At 43.4% G+C, this 26,197-nt stretch overlaps 1 protein-coding gene across 6 annotated transcripts in view; it reads right to left on the bottom strand.

Annotated features, from left to right (window-relative positions):
* Nucleotides 1-26,197, bottom strand: part of RABGAP1L (RAB GTPase activating protein 1 like) — a gene marked incomplete at its 5' end in the record, with an annotated part of 219,193 nt that overhangs the window by 30,665 nt on the left and 162,331 nt on the right. For all 6 annotated transcript variants that reach the window (XM_084211137.1, XM_084211136.1, XM_084211140.1 and 3 more), the window contains one exon: nucleotides 23,544-23,672. In XM_084211137.1, the coding sequence (XP_084067263.1) occupies nucleotides 23,544-23,672 (129 nt within the window). The remainder of the gene's footprint in view (nucleotides 1-23,543; nucleotides 23,673-26,197) is intronic.

The raw sequence follows: 26,197 nt of genomic DNA, 5'->3' as shown, positions 1-26,197 counted from the left end.
TTGCAAGAACTACCAACTGATTTGTGACGTTGGCTGATGCATCTCTTTAAATAGAATGTTCCTCAGTTGTTTCAAGCTAATGAAGTCGAGCTGCCTGCAAATCCTCTGATCCTGCATTTTACCTCCCTGATAACAGCCTGTGCTCTCCCCTGAATCAGCACACAAAACTGTAACTACCAAGCCAGGCAAATGAAATATTTTGAATTAAACTGACTGAAGGAAACACATCCAGCCAGGCATAAGTGCAGCCTGCTCACACCTGAGTAGCTGGAAGGGACAGGGCAAGCACAGGTGCCCTCCACCACCTCCCCAGGCCACACTGCACACTCCTCCCAGCCCCTCCATGCAGAGCCTTCCCCTCTGCTGGCGTTTTTGGGTGCTGAAGTGATGGATAATCTACCCAAAGACAATAAAACCCACGTAGAAGATTCCTATTTCCTTACAGCAGAACGAGTCTCTGCCTAACACCACATCTACCTCGCAGCAGCCTTTCCCAAGGACCAGGACCACAGCCCCCTCCATGACACAGCTGTGAAATCCTACCTCTAAAGCAGGAATTTTTGGAGAAGCCGTGCAACCAAGCAGTCAGGAGACAGAGGAGAGCCAGCAGAAGGACAGGTGAGCTGCAGGAAACTGTGAACTTGTTAAGGTAAGGAGCTCTAATTGCAGTTGTTGGGATTTATATGCCGGTGGTTAATAGAGGTGAACGGAAAATTCCTTGAATTGAGCAAACCAGCTCTCCTAGCAAAGCAAAATCCTGCTCACTCCCAAGATAAATTCATTCTCACTCCACCCCCAGGAATGTCTTGCTGCTATCTGACAGGGATAGGATCTTCTGACAGACAGGGAAGTGAGGTATGTGCAGCTCCTTGGTAAGCCTCCCCTCCTGCCACAGCTCCAGGAACACAAAGGCCTTTTCTGTGATTTGCCTCTCATGCATTAATGAATCCGGGAAGATCACAGCCATCTTCAGAGAAGGAAACATAAAACCCCTTTCAGAGCACTTGGAATGGCATTTGGCAGTCTTCAAGGTAAGTTTACATGTCTTTTTCCCCCAGTGGGAATGAATAACGATAGTATCAGCTCTTGTAATTCTGAACCCACAGGAAGGGCTTTTTCAGACGCATCCAGCAAGTGAAAACCACCTGGTTCCAAGTCAAACTCTGTGGATCACACACACGGTTCTATTCTCTCCTCACCCACAAAGGGCTTGCCAACCATCAGAGAGCAGCAGAAACTGGAGCTCTGTTCCAGTTTTAGACATGCTTCTGGATTCCACGTGATGCTGGAATGCAGAGTCACCACGGCTCTCAGGAATGACCTGCACCATTCTAGAAATGCAGTTTCCAGGCTCTGACTGATTGGTGACTGCTTCTCCCAAGATTTATTTTTATTATTTAAAATGTCAAATTAGCATGGCCTATTTTCTTCCCCAAAAGAAGTGGGTGTATGCACCTGTGTTTCTCCTAAAATAATTCTCCAAATGTGTGGAAAAATCTGGGCTTGATGTGCTTTAGCACATACAGGGGCAAATCCTCCCTATTAGCTTGCTCCTGGTTTGAAAGCAGGCACAAGTGTAAACTCATTTCTGCAGATTAAAGGCAGCAAAGCCATCCCACTGGAGAGAGGGAATGTGCTCTCCCAGGGGTGGCAGAGGTCAGCCTGGCTGGAATTGCTGAGGCATTCCTATGCCAATTCCCTGTGTATCCCAACACAGGGAAGAGCTGAGGACTTGAAAATCTTCATTTCATGATGCCAAATACCCAAATTCCGCTCTCCCAGCCTCCCCAAATCTGCTGCATGCCACACTAAAAGCTTCCAAGCAACAACTGCTGCATAAGGATTTTCTTCCACAGTGTTCCTATAGATGATCTTTAAAGAAAGAAAGTAAAACTCTTTATCAGCCTCACCCCAAAACTCCCAAGGGGGAAGAGCAGTCCAGCCAATTACTGCCCAGTCTACTGGGACTCACTCCCTGGATACCTCTAAGCTCATTCTCAGCTAATTCTGTTCTGTGTCTTTGCTCTGTTCCTCACCGAGGTGGTTATTAGCACTTGAAATCTTAAGGGTTTGGGTCAAGTTTCCTCTTCATTTCAGGTTTTACATAACTTAGAACTACAGCTAAATAAGGCATGCCCAAAATAAAAATCTGCCTCTTTTGATTTCTAGAACCACACAAACATGAACGAGATTAAACAGCAGCATAGCTGGAACAGCAGCCTACAGGTATGTGCTCATTATTCACCTCAGTCCATTCCAGATTATTTTGAACCTCTTAAAATGAATTCATGAGCCTCTTTTGATTTTTAATTTATTAAGTTCACATTTTTACTTCATGTTTTCATCCATCTTTCCTATTCTGCCACTATCACTTTTTCTAAGGGCAACAGAAGTAATTTCCTCTCTCCAGCTAGGCTTCCTTCAGATGTGAATTGTCTGCCAGAAATATTTTGCTTCACGAATTTCCTTCTTGCCTGCTGAGAATCTGGGTTAGAGTTGCACTGACTTTTTGTTTGTTCATGTTTTTTCCAGTGGCAAAGGCAGCACAGGACTCCAACTGAACAATCCAGTGGATTTTATTGCTTAGCCCCACAAAGAGCTACGGTGTGATAGGTGACAGAGGAACAAGGGAAGAACCAGACATCCCTGAGCCAGTATTGATACCAAGGAAAGGAATACTGACTCTTACTGTGAGTTTTTTAAAATTCTAAGCAGGTTTTACAGGATATTTGGGGCATACTTTGTATTTACCTAATGTAACCAATTGAGCTGAACATATTTCCTCTTTCCCCATCCTTTTGTTCTGCCAAAACGGGGCATTTTTTTTTCCTGTTTGGAAAAGCAAGGGGTGGCACCAGTGAGCTCCCCAACAGGCAAGGCTGGTCTGGAGTAGTGAGAGCACTACAGCCATGCAGAATGAACTGGCAGAAATTCCTCATCTGCCTTGGAGCATAATTCCCTGAAAACCAGCAGGCTTCTGCCACCTGTGTCCTGTGTCACCCCTTCTCTTTGGGGACCCTTTTTCATCTCCTAGACGTCTGATGTCAGTTCCATGACTGCAGACATCCACAAGCAACACAACTCCCCAACTCAGAGATCTGCTGACAGCTCCAGAGCAGGGCCAGGTGCCAGGGACCTTCCTACACCTGCCCACAGCCGTGGCCAGGGTCTCCTAAACCTGTGCAAGCCAAATCACCGCCCCTCAATGGGAAATTAACAACCTGTTTGCCATTACAGGTGTCCCTCATATTCCCTGGGGCTACTAATCCAAGAACTGAATAATGCTTACATGGCATTTAGACGACACAAATGGCATTCAGAGCTGAATTTCATAACAGACTCAACACTACCTGGGAAATGTATTTAAACTTGTTGAGTTTATCGCTTCACTTGGGATTGAAAAGAAAACAAAATGGGTCAAGCATATTATCCAAGAAAATTAGCATAAGAGTTGTATAGGGATGCTTTGCATGGTTTACATGGATTTCTGGCCTGGTTTCAGTACAGGTTGATTCAGAGATTTCAGCCTGCTGTCTTTTCACTTACAGCAAACAAAAGATACTAATTAACATTAATCAGCACATTAAATAGCAACATCTGTCACACAAAGAGACTCACACAGGGCCCAGGATTCCATCTCTCCATGTTTTTCATTCTCTTCCCTAAGAGGGGTTAATGGTTCTTACCTATGTCCCTAAGGAAGACTAATAAAGGTAAAAATACTGGAAAATGCAAAACTCTGAGCTGTACCATTGCTGATGTTGGGTGTCAAGTTTGCCCCAGTGCTGAAGCAGCCATGCTGCACAGGGAGAATGCAGTGACTTGTTCACCTAGATGACCTGAAGTGCCTTGCTTCAGGTTACATTTCAGTATCTTTACTGAACATCACTTTGCACCTGACCTTCAGTCTGGGACAAGAAAAAAAAGGGGAAAGAAGAAAAGGCTGGAGAGCCAGATGCTATGAGAAATTCTTGTAGTTAAGTAACAGGAAGAAAAAGGCAGGACCCCAGCACATCCTCTGCTCATCAATCCCACAGGAGCTGGCCATGCACAGACTCACCTGGGCTGTGCTGGTACCTCACTGACACCCTGACAGGAGCCCTAAGGGAAAGCTGAGACATTTCTGGATGGAAACAGCACAATGGTAATGGCATATTCCCAAAACAGAAAATAAATCTGCCCTATGATTGCTTGAAAGATGAGATAAGGAGTAATTAAGACTGAAGTGATGTGGGTGAGCAGGAAATGGCACATGGTATCAGCCAGGCTGGGCTAAACCAGGCAGACCAGTCCAGGCACCTTCCCTGAGGTTTAGCAGTCAGTGTGACTGTGAGACAGTCTAGACTGAGGCATGCCTGACGACTCTGAAATGAGATCATCTCATGCATTTTGCATTAAAAGTACAAACTAGTGCCACCTTCCAGCAGAGTGGCATGTCCCTCAATGCTGGAGTTAAAAATCAAAGCATTCACTTGGAGGCTGCAGGACTGAGTGCAGCCCAAAACCATCCAGAGCACAGCACTTGCTGCTAAGTGTTGATACCAAAGGTAACAAACAGCCAGCTGAGACAGAGAAAGCATTTGACCTGAGACCCATTTGCTAGGAAAGGCAGAAAGCAGCTAACTCTGCACTCCCCTGGACAAATCCCCTGGCAATTTGCACAGGTCAGCTCCAGGGGAGAAAGGAAGATCAGGACCATGCAAGCAGATCAGCTGTATAAGACTCCCAGTAGTATCCCCTAATCTAAAGCCCACATAATCCCCTGCCCCTAAAGCCCTATTCATCATCATCCAGTACAGTGAAAGGGAAATTCTGTTCTCACAAGATGATTTGGGAGACAAACTATTCCAGTACTTAACTGTGCTGATCTAGTCTCCCACTGGGAAAATCTGCATCTACATTTAATGCTTCAGTATAACAGAATGACAAAAGCTTCTGTATTTACATGTGATTTAAAGATTACCCTGTCTTGATTTGACTGTTAATAAGTTTATTTTAAGAGCTCAAATGGATGTATGGAGGGGCAGAGAAAGCAAATGCTGCCACCAGTTATCAAAAAACTCTGTGTGATAATCAGGTATTTCTTCAGAAACCAGAGTGATTTCCATGTATTTTCCTACCCTCCCAATCTGGCTTATTCCAATCTTGTCTTTTATTTAAAATCTTGACTATGGGTCTTGTATTACTTACTACTATGATACTCAACTAAAAGAAATGAGACACTCCCTAAAAAAGTACCAACATAAGGGATTGCTCCAGCTCAGCAGAGATGTCCACAGGGCTCCTGTTGACTCCTCTCAAGGGCCAGCTAGAGGCCTATATTTTATTTAGAGACAAAATTGAGCCATCGTTTCTAATCTGTATTTTAATTTTTAGTAGAGGAAGTGTTTGTGCAAAATTCGTTTTGCAAGAAATGCAAGGCAAGTGCTGGTAATGAGTGAGAGCTAGATTTTGCTTGATCTAAAGGAAGAAAACCCCATCAAACAAAGAAAAACAAAGGATGCAATAAAATTTAGAATGATTTGCAAAAAAAAGTTTTTAAAAAGAGGCTTCTATCACCATAAAATTCCTTAATGTATTTATAGCACATATTTTATATGATCACCATCATTAGTTTCACTACTTGGAAAGTCAATGAAACAAAATAACCCAGCTCACAAGAAAGCAATAACTAACATGAGGAAGAAAAGCTGTGCTGCTGTCTACAGTGAATTTCATGTGTCATGGAAGTCCAGGCACCTGCACAATGGTTTCCAAGGTTATAGATGTCCTTCCCTCATTGGTGACAGAGTAACTCTGTTTCCCATTACTCTGTCACAGAATCACAGAACGTTTTGGAAAGGACATTTAAAGATCATCTTGCAATGAGCAGGGACATCTTTAAAAATAATTCCTCTAGAAAAGCAGTGAAGGATTTGATCACCTTTCTCAGACAGAATTGTAGATGAAAAAGGTATTAGGGTTGTTTCTTGAAAGGCAGAACCTTCCCAGAGAAATACACATGGACTTAGTAACACTCCTGGCACTGGAAGAGTCGCCTGGTGACTGGCAACTGATTTATCAGGAGGTTACCTGGACATCCCCAGCTTTAAGGAGAGTGAAAAAAATGAGTCCTACTGGTGACACTGGTGATAGAGCCTGAGACTGCTTGGTCTGACATGAGGGTGACGGTATCTCATGGGGAAAACTAAAACCCAAAGGGTTTTTTTCCTTTTTGCTAATTTAACTGTGAAACTGAGAAAGACCAGAAACAGGTCTGAGTCATTCTTCTTATCTCTGCTAATTAAATGTAACAGCAGCAAGAGAAACAGCCCACTCTGAGCTGGAGATGGAACACCCTAACTTGGTCTGTAAGTGCTTTTGGCCATCCCTTATCAGCAGGGCATGGCAAAACATCCAGGATATTTTGTTGGGCAATACTGTGATTTTTTTTTTTCTCACTTTTAATATTTTTTTTTCATTTTTCCAGTAAGAATTCACAACTGGTACTCTGTTTATCAGTACTGTTTGCATTCCTGTGCTGCTCTTGAATCTTTCAGAGTTACAGGAGCTCAGGGTGTAGAGAGCTGGCTGGGCCCACTCCCACCAAAGAGAGAAGAAGAGTCTGCAGCACAGGTCAGTGATCAGCACAGCCATGGGGCAGCTGTGTCTCTGCAATGCCCCTGGCAGCTCAGGGTTACTTTGCCCTTTTTCAGCATTGCAGACCACCCCACATTTTGCCAGAGCTCTGAGAGTTCAAGAGTGACAGCTGAGTGTGCTGGGTGGGAAGAACCAGAATGAGAAATGCAGAGATCCTCACCCATCCCAGCCACTTCTCTGCTTCTGGGTGTTAAACATCATCTCCTGTTCCCTAATTTTCTGACATCTTGTAGGAAAGATCCTATTCTTCCTATCTTCAACACAGGAAATTAAGATGTGTTGAGTCATCTTTTCAAATGTACCTGAAAACCCCTCTCAGGGCACCAAAAGTTATTCCTGGCCCTTCAGGCTGGTACCAAGTCTCCTGAGCTTTGTTCAGCTGAGAGAATACATGAGGTAACTTCCCCACCTGAGCTCTGGGTGAATGATGGCACCAAACTCACACCTGACACAAACAGCACAGCTTGGCTTGTGAAATCTCAGATGTATTAAAAATCTACTTGAGCTGCTGGTCAGCAAAAGTTTTACCATAAGCAACCCCTCTGGGTGTAAAGAAGTGGACACCCCAGTGACAGATGTGACATAAATGACAAGACCAAGAGTCTATTCTGAAAAAATGAGAATACATTATGAGCATGCCAAGCCACTCAGATATAATTTAGCTTTCCAAATGGGTAATTGAATGCTTGAAGTAAATAAGAAGAAAATTCAATCTGGAGTTAAAACTTCACCTTCCTCATCTCCCTTCAAAGTAAAAAAAATTTGCATCTGGCCTTGTGCACAACCCTTGTTCTGCAGGGCTGTATGTACAAACCCAAGTGTTCATGTGCTTCTCCAGAGAGTCAGGCAATAGCTGGATCATCAAAGCAGAAAAATTATTTTCTAGCAAAAGGAATTCCACAATGAAAACTACAGCAGTTAGACAAAGAAGCTGTCAGCTAGTGCAGCCAAAGGCTGTAAGGAGAGGGCCCAAAAGGCAACATCTCTTGAAGAAGTATAGTCCAGAGACTGAGCTTCATCAGTGTTGGCTCTGCTTCATGAAACAAAAAGGAAATAGGGGGAAAAGCCAGTTTGGTCCCTGTTTGTTGCAAATAAATCTCTACAGGATTCACTCACTTCTTTCTCAAGCTACAGTATTGTTCAGGAGGTGCAAAATACTGGAGCTTCTGAGAGGCTCTGGATTATCTCTGAAGTTTTTACTGAGGAGTGTGGCAGTGCTTTCACCAAAGAAAGATGTGAAAAATGAGTATTTTAAGATTGGCTTTTCACAAATATTCAAATGAATATTATATGTGTTATGTTAGAAAGTGATGCTGTATTAATTCTCTTAAGTAGTATGTTAAATATAGTTTTAGGTTATAACATAATGTGAAAATAGAAACTATGCTATGTGAGATACTTTTTTTAAAGAAAGGACTCGCAGTGAGAGAGCAGCCACAGGACACCTGAATCTTTCAGAGAAAGAGAATTTATTGCTCCATTATCAGAAGAAATGAACTTCTTCTTGCCTCACTCCACCCTGAAGATGCCATCAGGATTCAGAGGAAGAAGCTGACACTGCCCAGACAGAATCCTGTGTGTGAATGGAATTGATGCATCATGGATGAGCTGTATGAATATGCAACAGGCTGTTGCTTTTAAGGGTTAATCCTCTGTTACCATGGGTCCTTTTTTTGGGCTTATTTTGCCCAGAAAGAGGTACCTGGACTGTCCTTAAGTCTTTGTTTTTGTTGTCTCATATTGTCTTAATCCCAACTGTCCAAAATTATTATCACTCTAATTGTATTGCTATTTTTTATAACCATTTTATTACTATTACATTTTTAAATTTTTAAAAATAAGTGGTTGGTGTTTTTCACAAAAGACAAGCAGGACAAACAGCCAGGCCATGGTGCAGAATTCCTGCCTGACGCTTTCCTGGTTCTGAGCAGTGACTCACACCAGTGTAACCCATTCTCTGCTTGCCAAGGAGGCTCTCTGGGCAATGCAGGATGGAACAGAGCACACCAACCACTTCCAGCTTCTCTGCTTTGGGGAGCACATCTGGAACAAATGGCACAGCAACATCTTCATTACTCCTCTGCTCTCCTCAGCAATCCACCTGTAGCCACTAGAAATGCTCTGCCAGTTTCTCTGTGCATGCACACTCCATCAGCAGCCTGCTCCTGCCCTGGATACAATTTCAGACAAAGCTGTGCCCTGGCTGGGATCCCAGCCCCACCCTACAAAAATGCAGTTGGTCCTGCAGAACTGCCTGTACAGCAGGGCTCGTCCCTGCACTGCTGGCCAGGGAAGGATAACCATCTCCTCACTCTGGCAGAGCTGGTTGGGCTACAAGAAGCCTGGAATGTGGACACTGCTGAAATTAAAGCAGCCAGAAATGAAGAAAGAAGAAAAATTGGCTTAAAGCCATCTTTGTTCTGACCCTTTTTATTTCCATCAAGGACTTTGTGACCAAACACTGGGTAGGTAATCCAGCTATGCCTTTAAAACATACTTCCATTACACTCCTGGATGCCACTCCAGCTCAACAAATATCCTGAGAAGTTTGCTCAGTTGATGAACAGGAAAAACAGGGCAGAGGATGGTGCTGGACAAGCAGCTATGCAAGTCAAGGCACCCTGGTGCAACCTGGAGCCTTGTGGCTCTGCTTCTGCAGCAGGGAAGAGATCTGTTTAGCTATGTAAATAAGATGCATAAATAAATAAATAAGAATTGGGCTGAATAAAAAGCACCCAGACCCTGGCCTTTTCAGTATCTTAGCAACAGGCTGGCTGCTGCAGGGTAAGAGAGCATGAAATCAGCATCTTTTCAGCTAAAGACAAATTGAATGGAAATGTGGGGAGGTGGCTTTTTCCTGGCAGCAGTGAGGAAAGAAGAAGTAACTGGTGAATCTGATCCTGTGGGCATCCTTTAGGAGAGGCTCCTGAATGCAGGGATTGTTAATTAACATGACTGAGAGGCTTTGTCCTGCCAGCAAACTGATAAATTCCAGAGCATGCCTGGGAAACCAATAATTCAATCTTGATTCAAATGATGTCTGTTACAGTCACCTCCTGGGTTAATTACTTATTAACCATCTTAAATAGCTCAAACCCAGTTCTGTTGGGCTCCCCTGGCTATGTTAGTGCCAGCTGACCACAGAGCATGTTTTCAGTGGCAGTTACCTAAAACATTTCCCCAGCACTGCATGCTGAGGTGTTATCACCATGCTATCTCTTCGTTCACTAAAGGAATGTGCACCCTGTGAATCTTTAAGTAACTCAATCTCAGCAATGCAAATCCATTTATTCTGGCCAGGTAATTCCTCCCCAGCCTTCTGGAACAGCCCTGTGTGGACACAGAAGAGGATCATTATATAGGCAACAGCTACTAGAGAGAACTGAGCTATGAGAGCAGCAAGAACAACATGTGGACATTTAGTGGAGGATTTAAATGAGAGTTCTGAATAAAAGATTTCTCTGGGTCACCTAATCTGGTGTGGGATGGTGGCTGGGGCAGCTGAGGGGCTGAGCAGCTTGTCCAGGAATCCAGCACGAGGAGCAAAGGGAAAACACAGTGACCTTGCTCCCTGCTTTATACACACCCTGCACAGTGATAAGTCATTTCACTCCCTATTTACAGATAACTTGTACTTATGTGACACTTCAGCTACAGTGAAAACCATCTGGGGGCTACCAGTGAACCAAATTTATTTAGAGCAGGGAAATTTCTCACCTGCATTTTATCCCCTGAGTGCCCCATCACAGCACTTCATCTTTCCTCTGATGGGGTTTAGAAGCCATGCCCAGTTCCATAGGCAGGAAATTACCTAGGACAGAGCAGGATGGCTGCTTTCAATCTTTACAACTTTAAAAACGAATTCTGCGTCCTTGGGAGCTGCACACAGAGATGCATTTGGCGATTTTTTGTTCCCCTCTTTGTCTGGGGTTGAAAGGAAGGCGACTGTGGCTCAGTGAGTGAACACTTAGAGGAGATAGCCTCCATTTCCTTAATGAGCCTATTAAGTGACTCATCAAAGGTGTAACGAGCAGTCTCAGAAGGGAGAGACACAGAGAGAACTGACTGCACGGAGATATTCCTAGTGCACACAAACCAGCCCATATGCTGCAGGAGTTAATTGGGAATAACGTGATTCCAGGGCTAGAGGAGTACACAGATGGAAAATACCTTGTCACTTTTCCTTTTTGCTGGCTGGTGTTGCCTGTGTCTGAGCTCCCAGCTCCATCTTTTCCTGCCCTGATCGAGGGATGACAAAATGCTGCTGTGACACATCCATCTCTGGGGTAAATGCAGAGTCAAGCACCTGGTTTGTGCTCCCTGAGCCTGAGCAAAATCCATGACTGAAGGAGGAGAGTCTTGGTTTAGGTCACAAGAACCAATGACCATATCAAAAGTCAAATGGAATTTTGTTTGCTTTCCTAAATGAGTCCCTGAAGGTGTGCATGCCAGGATTGAATCTCTCCAAAGAGATGAAAAAGTACTGCTATATTAACACAAATACAGCAGGCATACAGCAACCAGCTCACATCACTCTCCAGCACACTGGATTTTATTTACAAGGTTCACTATGATCCACTGTTGCACATTTTCCAGAATCTTGTGTTCTGATTGTGCATTAGGAGTGGAGCAAGAGAAGCAGGAAGAACAAATAGCATCAATAATGCTTAGGAGACTGCAAGAGATGTACTAAAACACATGCCTGTTTCTCCTGAAATGTCACTTTATGTCAACTGCCATGGTTTCCAGACTGACAGAATTGAATTATATTGTAATTACATCCTATTTGGACAAGGTCACAAGAATAAAAGCTTAGTGCTTTCCTCCATTACAGGTGCTATATGTTCTTACACTCCTGGACTTTTTCTAATGGCAACAAATTTGCCTTCAGCACAAAATGCTGGTTTAATTCCATTAGTGCAAGGTGAGACACATAAAAAAATGAAGAGCCATCATTAGTGACGTTTCTGAGAAGTCTCCCACAGCACAGATGTCTAAATTCTCTAAATTCTCTTCCTAATCCTTACAGTTCATATCATAACAGCAACAAAAAGGGAACAAACACAAACCCAGACCTGTGTAACCTCACAACAGCTGCTTGTTTTACTCGAGCCCTCACCAGTGAGCACAGGTGTGTGAAACCCCTTGCACCAGGAACTTGAACATTTCTCAGGCTTTCTCACCTTTCCAGCAGTTTCCCCCCAAATTCCTGTGAAATTCTGTGTTTTGTGTCAGGTACACACAGGCAATGTGTGCATTTGTGATTGTGATATGTGTGGAAACCGACCATGGGACAGTTATAAAGAGGAATTCTAATAAGAACTGAGAAAAGTAAAGCATGGAAGAAGCCTTTGAACCTGTCCTTGGTTTGCAATTAACCTTTATAAGCCTTAAATTGATTTAGGAGCATTTGAATTAAAGCTTTAAGGATGTTGTTTTTTGACAGGAACTTTCTGCTTGTAGTTAAGCCTTAAAGAGTTTTGCAATAATAACCTTTTGAGGTATAATTTTAGAATATTGCTGGTAGTAAGGGTCTTTTGAAACTATAGCTTTAGAATATATAAAAAGGAAACCTGCAGCTTGAGAAAGGAAGATGGACATCAACTCAAGGACTTATAGGGTCGACCAAGGCAAGCTGAACATCACTGTTATGAGATTTATAGTCCTTGCAATCAAAAGGTGGACCCACATCTGGCAGCTGGACTTCACCAGATGAAATACTCCCTCCTTCTTTTGGAAACTGGACCATCACCTGGGATACTCCTTTTGGGATGTACATCCTGAGAAAAACTAAATCCCAATAGTGTATAGAATTGTGACATAAAAATTTGGAATAGAAACTGCTGATGAGTAAAAATTGGGAATAGAAACTGCTGAGAAAGCTCATGAGTTCCCCTATAAATACCTGTGAGCCCCAACCATCAGTGTGCAGTTGGAGGGAAAACTTCCCCCACTGCACCCAGCACTGTATTGCTCATACTTTACCACATTAATTAATAAATTGATTGCTGCTTGAATATTGGCCTAGTCAAGCTTCTTATTTCTAATGTTCCTATGACAGTGTATAACCTTGTATAATATTCCTGCATGGTGGATCAAGGGTTGAAAATCCACAAGTCACACAGGTAAACAGCTGTGTTGTTTGAACAGGGAGCCTGTGTGGCAAAGCCCTTCTTACTGACATTTTGTGGATGTCACAACAAAGACAGACTAAAGGAAAATAGAGAGGGAGTCTTGGCTGTTCCCAGGGGAGCCTGGGCTCCCAACAAGCCCCTGTGTGAGCTCCCAGCCCAGTGCTGGATCTATAAATGTGCTGCTCCTTCCCATTAGAGACTCAGCCAGCAGAGCAGACGCTGCTTGATGGATGAGAGCAGTGGAACATGAGATGGGCTCTGGCCCAGCCCACAGCCAGCCCTGCTCCCAATTCCCCTCAGCAATTACTGCTGCCCCTGGGATGAGCATTTGCACTCCAGGCTGGCAGTTCAGAACCTGGTGGAGTTCTCCAGGCTCACTGAGTGCAGGCAGCACCTTCTTCCCCTTTACACCCCCAGCCCTGACCAGAAGTGTTTTTTATCGAGTCTTGAAGCACTTGGATTTGTGGTGTTGGCTGGAGAAGATGGCTCTGGTACATACTGGGACAAGAGGAAAAAACATATGGCTAAACCAGATCCCCATCAGCTAGAGAGTCATTTCCTTTGCAGAACCCCTCATCAGGGCAAACACAAACTGTGCCAAGGAAAATGCTCCTTTCCCACCACATGTCCCTCCTCCTGCAAAAGGAACATGCCCTGCTTCACAATGTGCTTAGAAAAGGGAAAAACGAAGCAAGTTCTTTTGAAGGAAGCTCATTACAACACAAACCTGCATTTCACTTTGCATTACAAGAAAAACAAGGGCCAAATTTGCCTCAGAGCTTCCTGCTGCTACTTAAAGCAATGGAGTTTGTGTCCCTACAAGCTTACCTGAGTATGATGGTCTGGACAAGCAGCTGTAATGAAGAAAACTGTGCTGGGATCTGTGTTCTGTGGCACCAAAATACAGTTCCTTGCAGTGAGAGAAATCTCTTTCACCACTGCCTCATGAGGAAACACATCACACTTACTGTTTTCAGCACTGTTTCACATTTGAAAGTAAGGCAGTGGTGACAAGGTGATTGAATTTTTTCCTTATTTCTGACAGGTCTGGTAGATTGCACAATCATCAAAGGGAACAGCCTGACAATAAAGTTTTGTGTGTCATCGACAGTGGGAGAAGAAATGAGCCTGAGGTAAGGAAAGCAGGTGCTCAGATGCTGAAGCACTCTTCCATTGCTAAAGAATTCTTCAATTGCTAAAGCATTATTTAATCCAGCTGCTTGCAACAGGTGCCCTGGGACACACAGGAGCAAGTGGAACATGGCACCCTCACCAGTTAGGAAGCATGTCACTGTCATAATTTCTGAAAAATTCTCTTTGCCAGGATTTCTTCTCCTGGGAAGCTGAAAAGCTTCAGAGAAAAATGAAAACACTGTTATCTCATTTGCTTCTGCTGTGTTTTGCTGCTTTGGAATGTGGTTGGAGATTGTTTATCCAACAGGTGGTTGTTTGATTGGTTTCATGTGAATTGTTTTCACTTAATGACCAATCACAGCCAGCTGTGTCAGGACTCTGGAAGAGTCATGAGTTTTTCATTATTATCTTTTAGCCTTCTCCTGTAAGCATCCTTTCTCTATTCTTTAGTGTAGTTTTTAGTACAGCATAATATAATGAAATATCATATCATACAATATCATAGATCATATAATAATAAATTAGCCTTTTAAGAACATGGAGTCAGCTTCATCAATTCCTCCTCTGACAGGGGACCCAGAAAATACCACAGAAGCAAAGCCCTGATCCCTTCTGCAGCTCTTCCCACTGCTCCTGACTGGCTGAAACAGAATCAGTATTCCCTGCTGGGCAAAGAGGGAGCATCCTGGGTGGCACAGTCAGGTGGCTCACTCAGACTGCCATCAAATTGCTCCTCACAAGGATGCACTGTAAGGGCATTGATCTTGTGCTCTGAGCTGTGGGTTAACCAAATGATGTCTGAGATTACACAGGAGCTGCTCAGACAGCTGCTTGACTCTGTGAAGAACATCAGCTAGAGTTTAACTGGTTTTCCCCCAGAGGTTGATGCATTAAGCTCTGAGCCTCTTCAAGCCATGCCAGCCCAGTGTGTGTGTGTGTGTGTTAGTGAGCACACACCTGTGTTTCCTGTGCAGGTCAGGAGTGAGGAGCACCCTCCAGGCTGGTGCCATGTGCAGCTGCACCTGGGCTGGGGAACTGTTGAACCTGAAGATTTTGCAGCTCTGCTGTCACAGTAACTGAGTGATTTAAGGTGACACTGGCCCCTGAGCCATGCATGCACACTGAATTCATGCCTGTACTTCCAGATTTAAGAGTTTATTTATTAACACAGAATCACAAAATGATTTGGGTTGGAAGGGACCTTAAAGCCCATCTTGCTTCAATTCTGTGCCATGGGCAGGGACACTTTTCACTATCCCAGGTTGTTCCAAGCCCCATCCAGCCTGGCCTTGGACACTTCCAGGGATCCAGGGGCAGCCACAGCTTCTCTGGGCACCCTGTTCTGAGAGCCTCACCACCCTCACATGGAAGAATTCCTTCCCAAAACCCCATCTAAATCTGTTCTCAGTTTGAAGCCACTGCCTCTTGCCCTGTCACTCCATGCCCTTGTAAACAGCTCCTCTCCAGATTTCTGCATCTATACTAATTATTATGCTGATTAATAACTTGGAGATGAGGTTTTCAGTTTTTTTCATGGCTTTTGACTAACTTGCAGAATCAAATTTTGGTTAAAAATTATTGTCCAGGAAATTGCATAAATTAATTAAGCAAAGGAAGTTGAAAGAATAACAGACAGCTAGGGCAACCCAGTGAGGAGGTCTGATCTTCATCTGCTGCTTGACATGAGGTACCAGCCAGATGTAATCTACTTATGCCCAAACACAAACAAATTGAACAATATAAACAATGTAACACCATGTTTACCATACTACTCAATCTCCACAAGGGAAGCAAGGCTACAATATGCTAAAAAAAAAAGCAATTAACTGTAGGAAACCAGAGAATCTTGAAGCAAAGCAATCAGAAGATCCTAAAAATGTGAATATTGCCCTGATAAAGCACCCAGCTACAGTCCTGCTCCAGTAGCTGCACACTGCTCAGAGAACAGCCAAGTTACTACTTGCTGAATTTAATTTCCAACAGTGTCAATAACGCCAAAAACAATGCCTGGGGTTTGTAATGGCAAGTTATTAATAAGACTTTGAGCTCTCAAAGCTGCTGTCCCTGCAGAGCTCTGTGTTTATGAAATGCAGCCACTGTCTCCTATACTTAGTTTTGTTTGTCCCCTCATTTTCAAAGCAGAGGAATAAATCCAAGTGCAGGTGCCTGAGAAATCAAACACCAGCAAAAATACATGAAGACAGTGCCCCCAGTGCTTCTTCTGTTTGTTTGCAAAAGGCCTGGGGGAAGTAAGGGGAAATTGTTAGGCTTTGCCTTTTCTTTTCCTTCTCCTCCCAATTATTTTTACAGGTTTAGCTCTAGGTCTCAGCGCTTCAGAATTTGTCACCTCCTTTAATTTGTCAGAAACCAAAATGAATCCAAAGTCCCATCCCAGCTGTTCTCTGTGCTACACTGAGAGTGAATCTCTGCTCTCCCCCTGAGCCACTGTGGCCATTGGCCATGAGCTCTGGATTATTGGGGCTTTCTGCAACAGAGAATCCCAGGATGGAATCGCGGGATGGAATCGCGGGATGGAATTGCGGGATGGAAGCGCGGGATGGTTTGGCTTGGGAGAGATCTTAAATCTCCACTTGTTCCACCCCTCTGCTGTGGGCAGGGACTCCTTCCCCTAGGGCAGCCACAGCTTCTCTGGGCAACCACACCAAACCCCACCTATGGCTGTTTCCAAAAACTTCTTTTTTTTTTATTCTGTTACATCTGCAGGAATAAAATAACCACATCTTTTCTGAGAAGGACACATACCATAATGGCTGATCAAAAAAGACAAAAGGCAGCTTGAATTTTTTTCCCTAAACACAATCACTTCCCAATGCACGTATTCTAAGATTTCTAGACTTAAAAAGAAAAGCTAATTCTCTGTGGGTGCCCTGAACTCCCAGCAGACAACAGAGCTTCTTCCTCTGCTGTTCAGAGGAGAAAATTCAGAGTTTCTCAGGTCACAGGAGTTGAGTTCTAAGAAAATAAAGATATAATATTTTTCAGGGTCATAGACAGCACCAAAACTTTGGCTGGCAAGGGTCATGCCTTGGCCCCAGGGTCTTTCTCAGAATTACTATGCTGACTACTGCCAAGCTGCTACCTGCTTCCTCAGACCTGACTGCCTGAAAGAGATCCAAGAGAAGCACAGAGGAATTCCCACCTCCAGGGAGGTTTTGCCATCTTAGGTCTCAACAGTTTTGTTGATGTTTAAGTCAGCATCAAGGAACACTTCTTTGCCAGCATAAACATGGGGTGCAGAGCTTGTTTGCAGGTATTTCTGCATCTGCACTTTTACCTACACCTCTTTTTCCACAAAATGTGAAATCCTGTGGGTTTGTTCCTTTTAATTATGGTTGTAAGTGCTGATGCTGGGATACATTTCTTCCTCTACAGCCTCTTGTGCATCACAGAAGTGTCTTTAAAAAGGACACCATCTTACTGGGGGAATAAGAGGTACTGCAAACCTGCCAGGCACCACATGCTTTCTCCATAGTCAAACTCAAGGAAAATCAGTTACTGGGTTTGTTTCCTCCAAAGAAAGAGAGAGTTGAGACTTTCCCCTCTCACTGTGCTGTTAGAGGAACTCCAGACACTGCTACTGCTCAGCATACAGGCCACTGCAAGGAGAGAACTTTGTATGAGATATTTTAATGTGTCACCTCACAGGGGGTGAGTCAATGCTCCAGCCAACCTCCATCTGGGACTGGAGTTCAGTTTGGGAAAAAGGTTCCTTTCCTCTTACTTCTGGAGCTGAGTTATTTTAGACACATTCTGGCAAAGATGCTAAAGACAGAGCTGTCAACCAGTGTGGCTCCTGCCATCTCCATCTCCTGCTCTCTGCACTATTTCCAGACCCAAGGATGGAAAGCAGCTGGTTTTCATCCAGGGGAAGGAGTCAGATTCAAGAAGCTCAGGCCAGAAGGCCCTGCTGAGGATGCTCTCCTGCTCCCACTTGGAACAGAAACATCTGGTGTCACACTGAAAAGCCCTGACTCCTGATGGCACCAAGGGGAACAACGTGGATTTAGGTGCTCTGCTGAACCATGGAGCAGCTTTCAGGTGCCCTCCTTACCTTGCTGAATGAAGCCAAATTAAGAATTTGGGCAAAGTGATACAACTGCTGGGGATAGAGACAAGAAATGTTTGTATCAACTTTTCCACATCAAACTTGTACAATTCTTGGAAGACCTTTACACTGCAACACTACTCTGGTTGATGCCACTGCTCACAAGTACATATGACAACTAGTGATTAATACAAAGACACCAAAATATTTATACTCACTACTTTAAATTGTTAAAATGGGATTATACTTAAATAATAATAACATTGTATTCCTTTCCTATTGATAAAGAATTAATGACATACCTGAAGTCTCTTAAAATACCAACTCAGTGCAAATGAATAGAAACCAAACCAACCAAACTAAATAAAATAACTGAACAATTTTACTAATGCTTAAACACCATGAAAATATAGCCTCACTACTGGGCAACATGCCTGCTCACTGGAATATTAAATAAGTATTCTAAGTTAAAACAAATAAACATTTCAAGCTCCAACTGCTGTTTTACATTAACAACATTCCTTTCTACGGTGTGAACACTGATTACCAAGATTACAATCACATTTAACATCCAACTCCACTGCAGGCACTTTAATGTGATTTCCAGAGGCTGGCTCATTGCAGTGCCCTACACCACAAAGCTGAGCAGAAAGAAGGAAGCTGGAGCTGCAACAGGACAGGAATTAAAAACCATGACCCTTGTCACCAGGACAAGTGGATCTGCACTTCAGAGATAACAGCACAGACATAATAAGGCCAATTGATCATTAGCTTTTAATAAGAAATTGCATACAAGCATGGCAGGGTTTTCTGTACATCTAAACCAAATTCTTTTCAATTTGGTTTGGCCTTTTCTGAAGAAGTTGATAAATGAGCAATTTTTAACCTGTCCTTTACACTGGAAGGTTAAAGAGATACAACACTGGTAGAACCAATGCTTGTGCACTTTCAGGGCCTTTCTGCAGTGACCTCCTCTGCTTTCCTGTTGCATTTTGTGTTGTCTTACCATGATAGCAAGATCCCCAAGTATCTGGATAAGTACACACATATAGAGATAAGCACAGAGTGAGGGAATGCTCTAGAGAGAAGAGAGACAGCAAACCAGCTCTTTTTAATCCTACCCATTGAAACTCACATAAATCAACAGGTGAGTTAAACCATGCCTGTAAAAAATCACATCCAGACAGAAGATCAACAGAGGTGTGAAGCAAGTCAGTCATCCCCACCAGTAAGGTGTGAGCTTCCAATCACCACTCTCAATTGAAAACATTTAAATGGCAACATTATAAAGTAAACCTGCTTTAAATGTCACCAAGGAACAATTCTGAAATGAGAACAAGCTTAGCACAGCTCCTGCTACTGTAGCCTGTTCTCCTTAACTCTGCTATTATCCAGGCCCTGGTGCCAGCTCCAGCTGTGGGTGACAGCCTTGGCAGTACAGTGAGAGGTGACAAAAATGTGTGTGGCTGCTTTGCACTGGAAAAGGCACTGTTTTTATTCAGGGCCACTTGCTGGTCTCACTGAAGGTGCTGCTGGGGGGCCCAGTATCATCCAGAAGGGAGATTTACACCGTTGGGAAGAAACTTCTCCTAGAAGAAGTTCAGTGTTTGAGATCTTTCCTGCTGCTGAGGATGGTGAAAGATGAGACCAGGAGTCACTGCAGTACCTGAGCCAGGTGACAGAAGGTGTCCTAGAGATGCTACAGAACATCCTGCCCTGCAGGTTCCTGTGCATCTCATCCCACATGTTCACCTCACCTTCCCTGGGCACAGGGGGGACATCCCACAGCTAATCCTGAGGTTGTCCCCACCTGTCCCTCTGGTACACTCAACCTCTGACATTTCCAGAGCTGTACTAGAACACATTCTGAATTTCCAGAGCTAACATATGCTGAATGTCAGCTCTGCTTGTTTCCAAATGCCACGGGGCAGTCAAAGAGAAATGGGCACAACTCCCTGAATTCACTGGAAAATGACAATCCAGGCAATGTTCATATGGAATAGATCTCCCAGTGAGACTTTCTCCTGTTCCACACCTCACCTGCCTGAAGCCAGCTGTAAGCAGATGTGATGGGATTCCTCTATTAAAATCCAAGCTCATTACAAGTTCTTTAGGACACACACGGATCTGTGCAAGAGAAACTGCAAGAAGATGCAAAAGGCAACTGAGGCAGATGTGAGCATTAAGAATTTGTCAGATGTTTTCATAAAATAGCACCATTAGGATTAACCTCCATGAAAACTAGAAGAGAGTCTTCATTCATTCATTTATAAAATTTGGCCTCCAGAGACACAGAAAAACTTCTGAAAAATCTTGTAAAGACAGGAAAATGAGGAAAGTAAAAAATCTCTGCCCCAAAGCATAAGCATAAAAATCCCTCTATGATTTCTATATTGTTTCTTAGGCTCTGTTATTTCATAGCATGAATTAGTTCAAAATGCTCTTCAACAATGGAATATGACCCAACAAGCTCTGCAGGAAAACACTACTGTTAATTCTAATTCCACTGATGTTCCCAGTGATTTACTAGTAAATGACTGAAATCCAAATCCAGTGAAAAACCACCAAAAATAATTCTTAATTGAAAATGACATTCTCTAGCACATTCTACACAGAAATTTCATTTAATAGCAGCTTTTTTCTTTGTATTTGCAGATCTACTCTTGAGAGGAAGACAGATACCAACCTTTTTCTCACAAAGTAGTATGATAGACCTATTTCCAACACAGCACTTTCAAAATCCAAGGGTTACATCTTGAATTCACTGAAAAGTTGTGAAATTAAGGAGAAAAAGCACCAAGTAGTTTTAAATTTGCCTTCTGCAGGACTAGAATTAGCTCAGCTAAAGCTCAAGAAAAAAGCAAGCAAGGAGAGGTGGATTTTTATTACATGTTAAACTCCTGTTTTGTTTTGCAGTAATGTGGGAACAAAATTAAAAGAAACACTGGAAAAGATACAGCTCACAATGAAGCCTGGCCACAAGACAGTTCTGTCTTTAGGGTTTTATGCCTCTGTAATTAGCTGAGGAGTCTGAAGAAAATCCTCCATTCACTTACTGTGTGATACTTGCTCTAACACCCTCTATTGTTTCGTCTACAAGTACCAATACAACCCACAGGCAGTAGAAAGACACACAGTGCCTCTTTCATACAGCACAAAAAAAGCAGTTTAAGGCTCTGGTTTGGTGTTTTTTTTTAACAGAACAAGTTTTGCTGCATTCAACAAGACAGACTACTGCTCTTGATACAACCTCTGCTCTCCCTGGGACTCTACCACTGGTGATGGTCAAGACTAAAATCTCCTGTTTGAGCATGTCAGCTCCTGCAATTTTTAGCACCTGTTGGCAAATAATTAAATGATTCTAATGTGTAATTATAGAATCATGGACTAGTTTAGGTTGGAAGTGATCTCTGGAGGATATCTTGTCTAATCCATCCCCTGAAGGAGGGTGACCTTCAGCAGTCACTCAGGGCAACCTGTTTTGAGTGTCTCCACAGATGGACACTCCAGAACCACCATGGCCAACACCTTCCTGGCCCTCCTAGACAGCACAAAAAACATGTCCAAAAGCCAATTTATTGTCACCAGTTAAGAGGATCCCAGGACACATTGAGGACTCAACAGCCACTGCTCCTCATCCTCATCCCACACCAGAGACCATGGCCAGAGGGATGCTCCAGTGACCATGGGGACAAGTGGCACCTGTGACAAGGGTGCAAGTCTGGGGACACACACTCATTTAATGTAAGTTTCACCCTCCCTCCAACAGGGTCTTGAGCTGAGTTTCCTCACTGAGTTCCTGAAGTCCCTTACAGGATGAGTTGTACACCCAGGGAGTCAGCAGAGCCCAACTCAAGTCCTAATCACACCAGAGCAGCAGTTACTGACACAGCAGAAGGTGACTTCAGCCTTCCACTTCTTCCCCTCCTGATAGCCCCAGGTCTTGGCTCTGAAGTCTCTGTTCTTTTCAGTAATTCCTACTAATCCTCACACACTTCTCTACAAGTCACACACATAAGGGGGGGGTGACTCAACTCCACGTTTGCTACACTCACCTGAGCTTTTCTCTTAAGCAGAACCCACAATGTGTGAAATCCTGTGCAAGCAGTGAATTAATTCCCTGTCAAACCCTGCCCCTTCCTGTCAACTAACAGTTCAGAATGTCACTCTCTTCCCATAACTGGCCCCAGGTGCTGAACCCTGAGCACTGAGCAACTGCCTCAGGTGTATTTCAAAATACTTCCCCATCACATACACATACATCCAGTACTAAATGAAAAACTAATGACAAATAACATCATGTGACATACAAAATATTGCACAAGGAAAGGAGAAAGGCATGAGAAAATTGATAAATAGCTCTTACAACAGGTACCATGAAGACTTCTACTTCAACCTCCCACCAGAAAATACACACTGAGTAAGTAGCATAAAGATAATTATCCTGTACTTGCTAAGTCCTTCAATTACTCATTTTCAACAACCAAGCAGAGGACTAAATACTAAACATCAAACTGCAGCCTTGTACTCACAAATAGTCTCCTTCAGCAGCAGAATTGAAATTCAAGTACAATTTTACTAAAACATTTGCACAGATCTTCTTTTCCTTGGCTGGAATAAACATTCAGATGGCAAGACCTATTTTTTCCTAAGATCAGTGTTTTAGCCAGAAGGGAAAAAGCCCTTGCTTAATAAATGATGAAATTAAGCAGCACAAGGGAAATTAACAAATATATTGAGAGAGATAAATAAATATATTGAGGCAGAGTGCTGCAAGAACATTCTTCCTAGTGGGATGTTCTCTGTCCATCACTGGGCCACACCAAACATGCACTTCCCATCAGAAATGACTAAAACACTTCTTCTCCAAGATCAAACATTAAGCCCCTCCATAGCAATGCATATTTCAACCAAAATAAGAAAAAAAAAAATCCAGGACCTTCCAGAAGACCACTTTATGAACCTCTGCAGCCATTTTAAACAGGTTTTCACCCTCAACAATTTACAGTCATGCTTCTCTGATTTGGTTCAAGTCCAATACTTGTAGTCAGTAAGTTCAGAGTAGCCTAATTTCTGACAGCAGAATCTTGAGTAGGGTAGAATATAAAAACATATTCTGTCTTGGTAAGCTTGATATACAAACAAAACTCTTTTCTACCTCAATTCAAATGTATTATACACAGCACTCAGCAGATAAACAACTTCTGAGCAAAACAAATAATATCTGAGCTCTGTTTGCATGATTATCATACAGTGATTAATTGGTTTACTGCAGTCACTGTTTATAAAACAAATAAGGAATTAGTGAGTTCTGATAATTGTTGATGATGCACCATTTTTCTGTTTTAATTATTAGCTTGTACCCAAGCAGACAAAGAGAGAAAAGGTTACAGATTCACTTTCTTTAAAGACAGAAGGTGTGTGTGTAATTATACAAACACATGTAAAAAGCAATAAACCAGTGATTTAATTTCTTTACTTTCCACATGCTACTGCCATTCTTAACGTTGCATTTTACTCTTCCTGTACAAAGTGCTGGCTGAATGAGTGGCAATGAAGTCCATCCTTACCTTAATATTGCAAGCTTGTTCCATGAGTCTCCGGGCGTTCTCCTCAGCTCTGTACCTCTTGGGCAACTGAACCCTGAAGAATTTTAAAGCTCCTTCAAAATCAGCCTGTAGAAGGTCCTCTTTGGAGGTCTGCAATTAAACACAGGGAACTACAGTAAACCCTGGGAACATGCAGTCACGCTCTTCTACTTGATTTGTCATTTACTGGATGCATTCCAGACCACCAATATTCACATTAGCTCTAAGTCATCCTCCTTGAAATCAGCTCTTTTAACTCTGCTCCATAAAACAGAGGCTAAAGGCCATCCAAGGAATCCTAGGCAGGGCAGTACAGAGGACTGCAACATAGGAATGGATTTTATCCTTCTATACCTGCCAGGTAAGAAAGGGATTCTGGCTCAGCCTGTCAAGATGTCAGTGAAGAATAAAAAAACCCCAAACAAGCAAATGACAAAAACCTAGGAGAAATTCTTACATTTCCTGGAAAGCTTGTGCATTAGACCATTACTGATTCTCATGGTACTGCCTTAAAAAGACAAAGCATATATATTTAATGTATGTATGGTCACAGACATGAAGAGCAGAAGCACATGATTCATACAAGGCATCAGCAAGTCAATGTGCTGAAGTCTGTGACACAATTTCTCAAAGAACACTGTGCCAGAAAACGTTCTACATGTTTATTTCTACATCTCCCATGCTCCTGCACCTCTCAGTGGTGTCAAGCCTAAAAAGCCAGAAGATGTTACACCTGCACCATGAATCCAATCATGTCCCTGACAGAGCCATGTGATTCACAGGGACAAATGTGTTCATCCTCCAGGTTACTGAGACCTGCACCAAGAGTTCAGAAGGTACCAAATCCCAAGCCTTGGGATAGTTCCTTTAAACGGTTCACAGAAACTGAAGGTCCTGATGGGACATTCAGGACATCATCTCAAAAATGTGAATTTCAAGGGGTTTAGCCCAGAAAAGAGTAAACAAAACTCTGTCAACACAGGTACTCATATGGTGGAGATCTACTCTGTATAATGTGTGCAACTGCAAATACCTCAGCAGCAGCACATGCACTTTTGGTTAAGGTTAATTGCTGAATTAATTACTCACGTACCACCACCACCACTTCCATGTGTGCCAACATTTTCATGTGGGCATCCTCTCCTTTCTCATGAGTAACAAACACCCAGTGTCATTTTTTGCCTCATAACACACAGTGGGTACATTACACACACATCGGTTCAAAGTCTGATTCTTAATGATGTTGTTATCCACTGGAAACCAGAGGATCCCAAAATGGCTTGGGCTGGCAGGGACCTTAAAGGCCACCTCATTCCTACCTCCTGCCGTGGGCAGGAACACCTTCCACTAGACCAAGCTGGTCCAAGTCCCATCCAACCTGGCCTTGGACACTTCCAGGGATCCAGGGGCAGCCACAGCTTCTCTGGGCACCCTGTGCCAGGGCATCAGCACCCTCACAGGGAAGAATTTTTTCCAGATACCCCATCTACCCCAGTCCTCTGGCAGTTTGAAGCCATTTCCCCTTGTCCTGTCACTCCAGGCCCTTTTCAAAGTCCATGTCCATCTCTGTTCTTTTCTTTCCTCAGTGAGTTCACCCAACATCTGTTTGATCCTCCTGTTGCTCCCTGCTGAAGAAGCTGCTGGGTCATCACTGCCAGGCCCTTTTCAAAGTCCATGTCCAGCTCTGTTCTTTTCTTTCCTCATTGAGTTCACCCAACATCTGTTTGATCCTCCTGTTGCTCACTGCTGAAGAAGCTGCTGGGTCATCACTGAAGGGACCCAGGAAAAGCTGCCTTGGGGGTGCTGATGAGAAACATCAGCTTTACAAACCATCCCATCTGATCCCATCCACAACCAGAAATGTTCAGCTTTACAAACCATCCCATCTGATCCCATCCACAACCAGAAATGTTCACCTTTACAAACCATCCCATCTGATCCCATCCACAACCAGAAATGTTCAGCTTTACAAACCATCCCATCTGATCCCATCCACAACCAGGAAACATTCAGCTTTACAAACCATCCCATCTGATCCCATCCACAACCAGGAAACATTCACCTTTACAAACCATCCCATCTGATCCCATGCACAACCAGGAAACGTTCAGCTTTACAAACCATCCCATCTGATCCCATCCACAACCAGAAATGTTCACCTTTACAAACCATCCCATCTGATCCTGTCCACAACCAGAAATGTTCAGCTTTACAAACCATCCCATCTGATCCCATCCACAACCAGGAAATGTTCACCTTTACAAACCATCCCATCTGATCCTGTCCACAATCATTGGCAGCTGCACAACTTGGCTGAAGCCCAATCTGATGAGGCTGAAGTGTTGACAGAAAGCTGGGGCAGTTGGTATGGGATGAATTAGATCCACCATCCAACATCATACTTCCCTGGGATGAGTCCTCCTGAGGCTGTGAATGCTCTTCCCCACTTCAAGCCAGATCACTGGGCTGGTTGTTGGAAGCTGTTGAGTGTGGTGGGAGCAGCTGGTCGTGCCCAGCACCTCTGCCAAACCCATGCTGGAGCCCAAGGGCTTCCAGGGAAGTTCAGTGGATAACAGTGGTGGAGAAGCAGTAAAGGTTTCATGGGATCACAGAATCCTTAAGGTTGGAAAAGCCCT

This window comes from Fringilla coelebs (genome assembly GCF_963513975.1).
Source record: "Fringilla coelebs genome assembly, chromosome: 9".
Classification (NCBI taxonomy): Eukaryota; Metazoa; Chordata; class Aves; order Passeriformes; family Fringillidae; genus Fringilla; species Fringilla coelebs.
The sequence above is the reverse complement of the archived record's forward strand: the minus strand, read 5'-3'. Positions and strand labels throughout refer to the sequence as shown.